At 33.1% G+C, this 10,072-nt stretch overlaps 1 protein-coding gene across 1 annotated transcript; it reads right to left on the bottom strand.

Annotated features, from left to right (window-relative positions):
- Positions 1-4,099: 4,099 nt before the first annotated feature.
- LOC128551641 (angiopoietin-2-like) lies at positions 4,100-9,237 on the bottom strand. Its single transcript, XM_053532537.1, has one exon. The coding sequence runs from the start codon at positions 9,075-9,077 to the stop codon at positions 7,620-7,622; it is 1,458 nt and encodes a 485-aa protein (XP_053388512.1). The 5' UTR covers positions 9,078-9,237; the 3' UTR covers positions 4,100-7,619.
- Positions 9,238-10,072: the final 835 nt, after the last annotated feature.

Here is a 10,072-nt window from a genome sequence, read left to right on the forward strand (position 1 = left end):
AAAATGAGTGCGCGCAGCATCCATAAATTACACTTCTAATGCGAACTAATTTATATTTGTGCCCCCGCATTCTGACATCAGTCGTTATGTAGCTGAAACAGAAGTATGGCTCATATAATTTGGAAGTAATGCTTTAATTTTCTACGGATTTAGTTTCGTGTCATCTGACAGAGTTTCTCGGTGTTACTTTTAATTTGTCTAATATATCAGAATTACGGTTTAAAAAAATGTACCAGACTTCTTTTAGACAATAAGACGAAACAATTCCGTAATCTCACTCATTACCACGGCTATAAATGATAAGTTTCGTGTAGAGATAGACCCTAACATTTTCATTGATAGAAATACATTAAATAAAGTCTAGAAATTGATTTCCAAGTCCTTGAAATTAACAAAAATGATTTCACAAATGTGCAATGTATGATAGTTTTGCTAATATCAATAACAGAAATTTTAATATTTAATTCAAAGTTGTGATCCGCAAAGAATGTCAACTCTTGCCTTGGGCTAGTACTTTAAAGCAGAGATATCTATTAGTTTACTTCCCTTGCAATTACACAATAGAGTAGAAAACGAAAACGGTTTAAGACACAATATTATACATTTTTACACAACAAAATCGTTTAGGATTTATTAATATGTGTTTGATTTACCCCTGAATCACTGGTTCCTATGATTTTGTCAACTTACTTATGGTAAAAATTAACTTTTAACAAGCCGATAATAAAATGAAATACCAGTAAGTATTTTATAGTGCAGATAATACAGTTTTGCTTGTATCAAAATGTCACAATAGAAGCACTTTTGTAATACAGAACACCTGGTAGGATTAGTAAAGTTGCAATTATATTGATCTCTTTTTCCTATGCCTATTTCGCGTACTGCTCTGAAAATTAGGCCTTTAGTGCTCCCTGCGCTATTATATGTTCAAATGAATATCGCAAAAGAATATCAACAATCGTGGTTTCGACTTTCACCATCGTAGTTTCGTGATTTCGACTTGGGAGGTATGGGGCTCAGGAATAAAAATCTCGATGGTCCAAATGAAACACCGTACTCGCGAGACTTCCACTAATGCTACTCTGAAATGATACATCGTTGCACACAGTAAAACTTATATCGACGTTTCAGATAATAAGCTCAAAAGTCAGCCACATACAGTGGCACATAGTTGTAGATGAAAGTTTTCGCTGTGGGTCGAACACCAGTTTCCATGATTTCAAGCAACTTAGTCACTAAGGGAGCCTGATTTCTTGTACATATTCTTCTAAAGACTAACAATAACTTCAAATTGCAAGGATGAACTTCTTTTGTGGTATTGTCAACATTACTCTGAAACAGAGCTGGATGATTTCGCGTAAGCAACGTTTACAAGCCAATTTTCATAGACATTTGTCAAGCAATATATTACTCTCCCCGGCATAATCAAGTAATCGCACAAAAGCAAAAAAAAAAAAAAAAAAAAAAAAAAATGCCTTTAAATTCAAAATAAAAGCTAATTGACGAAATTGACGATATGTTTTTTTTAGTCTTAAATGCCTAATTTGAGAATTTGAGATAATTACATATAGCAGCATACGAACAATAAAATTTTTGAAAACTAATGAGATTTTTTATCTTCCAAGTCGTTCAAATTATCAGAAACTGACAGTGCAAATTAAATCCTGACTAGTTTAGATGCAGCCTGTCTTAATAAACTACGTTTTAACTGAAATAACATGTAAGCGGTCTTTAATTAATTTTGTATTCTGATAATTGGAATCACCTGTATACTGTTTGTTTCATTAATGTCTAGAGAAACGCTTAATTTACCTTGATTGAATTATTGGCAACTGTCTTTTTTGTGTAAAGCATAAAGACATGATTACTGAAATGCAGTAGCATGCGGGATTTCCAAAATATTTTGTTTGAATAATATTAGTACAAGTTAAAGCATAGCAAAAGTTCCTTCTAGGGCACATCTATATAAATATATAATGATCATCTTGTAAAATTTTGGTTGCAATGTCTGTTTTATACTGCCAAAAAATATCAGGTAAGTATTTACGCTAGTTATTTGAAATAAATTGTTAAATCCAACAACAAATTAAATCTGTTACCTCTTTCAGTAGAGTAAATACGGCAATAAGACATTGACCCGGTCAATGATTCGATGTGTGAATTCGTTGTGCATAATTAGAGGGTCGCAATGGGGTTTGTTTTCACATATTAACCATGCATTTGAAGGTAACGATAATATTTGGTTGTTTACATTTAAATTTGCTGACATATGTCTATCCGGTTGACTGAATGTACATATGTTATGTTCTTCAAGAATGGAGGAAATAAAGAATCAATTAATCATCCTCGGGTTTAGTATTGTGTAATCCATGGAGTCGAGAAAGAATAGTTTAACGTCAGAGGTTATTTCTAAGGTCACGGAGTTTGTAATTACAACAGCTTTCGATATCAGTAGCACAGTCAAGTGTGACTTATTGAATTAAGATATTCCTTCTTAAGAGAAGGAATAATAAGTATTACTGATTATTGTATTGACATTTCTGAATACTTAACAGCAAGAACATATTTACTGATGTGTATTTTTAGAATTTTCAGTTTTCACTTCATGTTAGTTATTCCGAAAAATGGTGTACCTTTAATACTCTTTCAAGTCAAACATTTAGCGGAAGCCATACGTACGAAACCTATCATTTTCTGACGTACTCCAACTATGTATGAATTATTTGGTATTCGTAGATTATTATCTATTCAAAAAAATTAGGAAAAGCAATTCATTTAGCTACAAACCAAGTGTAATTTGAACGGGTTTTGTCACGTAAAAACCTCAAAATGATATTCACTTTAAAGAGTAGATCTATGCTTTTATTTTTGCGTTGCATGATAATTATCCATTCTGGAACATAATATAATAAAAACATAATAAAACTACACGAGGCTGATAGATAGATAGATTGACGATCAGAACAGATTCATAGCCAGAGATATCTCGTATACAGCAAAGTGGTTTACATCTTGCCAAAGTATTTGTATGCAGGCTCTATTAGAAGGGTAAAAAAGCGCACTTTTGCGTCATTACTTTAAAATTGTGTCAATATCTAATGAATATACGTTTGAAAACTGAGAGTTGGACAGGGATATTGAATTCAATCCCTCCAAGTCATCAACTTGTTGCAGACCCTACGGAAGATTCTCTCATCGCCCTAACAAGACAATCACACCATTATCATCCGCTGTCTTACAGTTTAATCTCTGAAACCACTGACTATTACAAATACTCCTTTTCACCAGGACTAAAGTCCTATGGAGTAATCTTCCACTTGACATTCCCTCATTCAAAGTTTGGAACATCGAACTTTTTACAGCATAACCTTGCTCTTCACACCAGTTTATCTTTTAAATCACTAATACATTTCCTTTCCCATTTTCTTTATTATTATTATTACTATTAGCAATCTTTGTGGCTTGTCGCGCACGAAAGTGTCTACGTCTATCACGCGTGTCCTATTTGGTAAGTTATCGTATAATATATATGAAACATACAAATTATCGCAGTTACGCATTTCTACATTTAAATGAAAAAGTTATGAGTATTAAGTACATTTCTTTTGAACAATTATTTTGACCATACGAGGCCAATACAAGGGTGAGCATCTTCTAAACTAATTGCCAACATCTCTAAAATATTGCAAGATAAATTTTCTTATCTTTTCAGTTTTTCGATATGACTCTTCGGCAAACAGCTGTGAAAACAAGTACATAGATTTTCCAAATTCGCAACGTAGACCATAAACAACTTCAATGTATATTCTTAGACCTTATGAAACTATCTATCTTCAAAGACTATCAGATTGTTAAGAATTGATTGACCATACTGCAAACTTACAAATTAAATACCGCTTTAACGAATCACAAAGTCTTTATCATTTGTACTGCATGACAGATCTATCTGTTTCCAGCAATTAATTTTATATATTATAACAAGAACCATAGAGCGTAAGACATGACTTATTGTAAGAGAACAATCTAAACAATATATTTCAAATAAAAATAGATAAATGACCCGTTCTGTATTGTGACATAAAGACTAGAAAACAATAACTGACAGAACGTAATGGTTTATTAGAATTAATATTCTGCACATTTATAGCAAGAATCACCGATGCATTTTAATTGCAACAGGACAATTTACACGATATTCTTGTAATAACAATACATAAATATGACAAAAGTAACTATCATGGGTTATGTACCATACAATAAACATTTCCCCCTGTAGAAGATATCTTTTATCAATGATAGGTATTTTCATATTTCAAATAATAATTGCTATGAAAATTCATTTTAATAAAATATCGATGTTATAGTCTGTTTTGGCCACCGTGACTTATACAGAACAATTATAGCTATAGAATGTTGCTTTGCAACGATTAATTTATGAAACATTATATAAAATATGAAAGAAAATGCCTGCTTTTGATGATGTTCTTAGTGGTTCGGATGTGCCGTTAATAGAGGTTCTACAATGAACTGACTCAGGTATCTTCGTAATTTAACCATATTCTGTGATTACTGTATTTTTTCATTAAACAGAGAACTTTCCCACACACAAAGCACTTGCTAGTAGTTTACACATACTCGTCTTATAAAAAGACTGATGTCTTGATCTTCGAAATTATAGCTTATATGTATCATTTCCACCCCATCTTAGATTTGATGTGCTAGTATTGCTTCCTTTTAGGCTATTAAAATACTTGTTAAGAACTGCTATGTAAGTAGATATCCCTCTGTTTCAGTACAATTCATGTTTTGTTTGATTTGGGTCTAACGTTATTTCTCAACATTATTTCAGTTACGTTACGTAACGGCCGGCAGGTAATGTAACCAGTGTTCCTGGATTCTGTACCAGTACAAACCTGTTCTCCACAAGCAACTGCCACCTTCCCCACATGTATGATTCAGAGGTGGAGGACGAATGATTCAGACACAATGTCTTTTATCAAATCCTCACAGGGAACATACGCCGCGTTCAGGGATCGAACTTACGACCCCGCGATTAGTAGATATGCGCTTTCCCTATTGAGCTAAGCAGGCGGGCTTCCATGTACTAATATGTGGCAATATTAATATTAGTATGTAGAGCAGCAGCTTTTCTACGAGTTGCTTTATTGTCAGCAGTCGATTCTATTGTCATGAGTTATAACTACATAATCCGTTGCTTGTCTTACGTTTGCAGAAAATGACAAAGTATGAACAACCAGGTTCAGAACACGGAGGAAAGAAACAACTGAATGAACACTGTGGGCACCGCTACGGTAAATTACAAAACACTAAGGAACAATACTGGTGCAAAATACTACATCTTGCTTTGTTACAGTCATGTTCATGCCACGTGATGAGGTCATGATTTTGACAATTGAAATGCTAAATTCTGTACATCACAGTCATATTATCACGCGTAAAAAACGTCTTGTATACCATTTACAAGTAGCAATTTTATATCAAAATTGAATTAAATATAACAGCTTGCATTCTGACATTTTCATGCTGCAATGATACATTATTAGTCATTCGTTTAATATTATGATAGTTTAGTTACTCTATCAATCTGACTAAAGTACTTGATCTTCTAAACGAAGATCTGAGAACGACCCATTCACATTCGTCTTCTGTATATTTTGGATTTCCAATATTGCTTTTTTTATTTTCGCAAATCTATTTTTATTTGAACCAATCAGATGACTTGTTCGAATGTCAAAGAGTAAGAAAAAATTGCAGACTGTCCAAGGTTCGAACCCGGGACCCCTCGCTGACAGAGCAAGTGCCCTGCCGACTGAGCTAACCGGCTATCTGACCTCTTACGACATAAGAATTGTAGATAGCAAAAACCAAGGCTTTTTTAAGCTTGCAGAATGTTGTAAGTTAGCTTTTGATTGGCTAGCGGAAGGGTCGTCAAAACGAGGCTATCAATAGCTCGTGTTCAGATCCTATTTATTTATTTATTTATTTATTTGGGTTTTACGGCGCACCAACACAGTATAGGTTATATGGCGCCAAACAGGACTGCAAATTTTGGTTCCACATCTCATTTACATCGAAATAAAAACATGAGGTATGGAATCAAAATCTGCATACCTGCTAGAATCACAGAGTTACTGCAAAACCAAGTGTTAAGACCCTATTAGTCGCCTCTTACGATCAGCGTAGCGGTAATAGGATATGTACTTTAGTCAGATTGGTTACTCTATCAGGCTTGTGTGTTTGCTGCCATATGTTAAGTGTTCAAATAGAGAGACATTCATCGTTGAACGACGCTCATTCGTACTAAATCAATTCAAAATAATCTTAATATGTAATTACGCACTATGTCTCGTGTCCCTTAGCAGTATGCGACACCGAAGCATATGTTCTGGTATCATGTTTTTACACAAGAGGGCGCTATTTTACTTTAAGCTTCAATAGGACCACCGGATAGAAATATGTAACGACAGTCTGTGGCTTTGTATTCGTAACAGAATGTCTAGCCTATCCTTGCCTAGAAGTCATGTAACTAACTCAAGCAAGGATGATATATTATCAAACCCTTACCTATAGTATTTATATTATACCATTTTTTTTCTAAAATACACCTGAACATGTAATCAACCTACGACGAATCAATGTCTATTAAAAAGGTGAATACATTAATTATACGATACATAAGTGATTTTTATACAGTCAACTACACCACAGCCCCCTAAGACTAATTATTCAATTTGACGTGTAACTCTGAATAAAGTAATTATAATGGAAACGTGTTATTCATCAGCATGTTAATTCATATACCAGATTTCACATAGTTATTTCTGCTATATTGTACACTGCTTAGACGAAGTACATTAACAATATATTTACATCTATGGATATACAATACATGGACATTAATTTTAATGATTGTCATGGTTCTAATGATCCGCAAAATCAAATAACAAAAAAGGAAATAAATTAAGCAATTCAGTTACAAAATGTATGCTTAAAGCATGTTATTAAAGAATTCAAGCTTCCTCAAATAAGAATGAACAAACAAAACTTATATCAATGAAATGAAATCAAATGGTTTCATAGTAATCATTTAGAAAAAAAAGGTAACATTCAAAATTCGAATACAGTTTTAAAGCTACTCTCTTACAACTGAAATGTACATTTTGAGTATCTTCATTTTAACAGACTGGGTTGTAATTTGTATATATGCAATGAAATGCGGCATGAAAAGAAGATCAAAGTGGTATTAAATACTTGTTACTTGTAGAATCCTATGAAAAATGTCAAATTTCAAAAGCGTCTCAAATGCCTTACTCTTTTTGAAAGATCATTTTTGTTTCATACAGTGATACATATTTTTAAAAAAAACCCTCATATATCAAAAACGTTTATACCAAACAAGACATAACACATTAAAGAGGACGTAACAACAAGTGTAAAGTAGACACTTTTACATGTGAACATTTGTTTGTTTGATATGCAATGGTCATCTGCAATGGGCCAATGGCAACTTCAAAATGGCAAAATACATCGGGTTATTTTAATATTTATATCGAACACATACTTTGTGTAACTTTTGTCTTAGAAAGTCAAGCAAGATCTTATCTAAATTTCATTTCAGTAAACTTCAGAAAGTATTGTGAACCTTTCCATGTATACCAGATAACGCATTTATAATCCTTTTTACACTTCGGTTTGTAACGATAAGGACCATTTAAATGTGAATCATAACATTGATTGAACCACCATGCTCCTTTCCACAGTGATGCACAATTTGTATTTGAAGAATTGTCATTATCTCTGTCTTTGGTGGTAAATTCCATTTCATTATGTGGGCCGTAACCTGTATCAGAACTGATAAGAGAATCACCAGCATTTCCCGTATAACCACGCACTTCTAGTTTGTAGTTTTGTCTTCCTGACCTGACCTTGAAACTGCTGTATTTGGCAAAAGCATGATTTCCGTCGTGGTCTTCTAGATCTATTCTCAGCTCGTGTGGTTCGTCGTTTTCAGTCATTAGGCTTAAGTATTCGTTTCCAAGCCAAAATTCTCCAGTCAAAATGCCAAACCCAATTTTGTAAGCATTCCAGTTCTGGTAAAAATTAACAAATCCATCTTGACGTCGTTGGAATACGGTCCATCCTCCATTATCGGTAGTCATGTCACAATAGACAGATACTTTTCTTTCTTGATCAACTGCAATCACATAAACATCGTTAGACTTAAATCCATTCTCATATAGTTCCAAACATGAGCTGTATGTCGTCTTCAGGCCAGCGGAAGCATGTGTGCTAGCTACCGAACCCGAGGGAAATGAGCAGTCGCACTTATTATATTCAGTTTTAGAATCTGTTTTTGTAAAATTTTCTCTGTAAACAAATTTTTCTTCCAGCTTTTTTGTCAGATTAATTTTCTTGTCAATATTTTCCAAACACAGTTCGTGAGCATGTTTAAGATGTTCAATGTTTTCTTTCAACTCCTCTGAGTTATTTTTTATTCTGTCAAAATTTTCTGATTCCAAAGCCTTTGTTTGTTGGATTTCATCATGCAAGTCTTGGATATTTTTTTTTAATTTAGGTATTTCGTTTTCCAGCAGATTAAAAGTTTCTTCCCTTTCTCGATTGTGGTTTTTCAGAAACTCTATTCCGTTTAGTATGTCTTCCAGACTTGCTGAAATTTGGTCAGTTCTGAATTTCAGATTTTGAACCTGTTTCTGTAACTCTGGAATTTCTCTTCGGAATCGAGTATTCAATATTTTCTCTTCTTCGAAGCCTTTTGTCAACATTAGAACTTGTTCCACTACCTCTGAATCAGTTTTGTATGTAGTCTGGACATCGACATTATTTTGTCCTTCAGCTTTATTCTCCATTAATTGTTGTAACATTGATTTTACGGAACCTATTTCATTGAACAGAGTACTAAAGTCATCTCTTCTGAACTTGCTTTCTACATTAATTCTGTCTTCAATATAATTCAGTCTCTCCATAAAATGATTTGATGTGAATCCACAAACTGAATTTATATACAGAAAAAGCGCTAAGTCCACACAAATCCTCATGTTTAATCTTTTTCATAATATCAGACGAATAACAATGTCAGTTAATTGTGCTGATATCTGCTGTTAGACTGACTGTTAATTCTGGCGATATCAGTAAATATGTTTTAAATACTTTATGTCTTGATTCTCTAAGTTCCACGAGTATGTGAATACAACAATATTTTCGTGAGAAATAACCCTTTCCAACTAATATATTACAAGAGAATGAGCTCTCATAAAATCTTGTCTCTAAAACAAACACCTTCTGGCTTATCTGTAGAAAACATACGTGTGAATGAATTATAGTGTTGTTATTAGTTCATGGAGTCTGGATTACTTCATGTTATCCAAGTGTAAAACGATATTTGAAACAACTTTTCTCTACTAAGACAGAAAATTTAAGGATCTGGAATATCTATGTTCCAATCTAGGAGACATGTGTATATATACTATCAAAACTTTTAACGCCCTATTCAATATTTTGGCAATATTTTTTATTTTGCTAACAGTACATGTACGCAATTTCTCACACGTTTGAAAAATATGTAAATAATAAACTACATTGTATTAGGATTTCAACAATATCGAATTATGTTATGAAATCATTTAATTTATTGTACGACCTAAACCGAAAAGTTAAAACGTTAAATGTATATATTAGTGCCAAATTGGCAGAAATTGTTCTTTAACCAACTTGGAAATGATCTATTCAAAACTATCTCAAGGATGTATTTTTCAAAAAAAAAATACTCGTTTACCATGACAAGTGTAAAAATAAGTTCTGTACAAGTAATTTTTTTTAAAAATCTTGTAATATCAAAAACGTATCATATTGACTAAGTAGGTAGAAATTTCAGAAATTAGGGATTTATTGAATATACCAGGCGTAAGCATTCTGTAAATCAAGCGATAGTATGGCTATGTTTATTGCCGATCAATTTCTATGTTGCTGCTGTGGACGTTAGGTCTTTAAGTATTACCTTTGTGAGGTGTTCGAATGAATATCTCAAAACGAA

This window comes from Mercenaria mercenaria, unplaced genomic scaffold, assembly GCF_021730395.1.
Source record: "Mercenaria mercenaria strain notata unplaced genomic scaffold, MADL_Memer_1 contig_142, whole genome shotgun sequence".
Taxonomy (NCBI): Eukaryota; Metazoa; Mollusca; class Bivalvia; order Venerida; family Veneridae; genus Mercenaria; species Mercenaria mercenaria.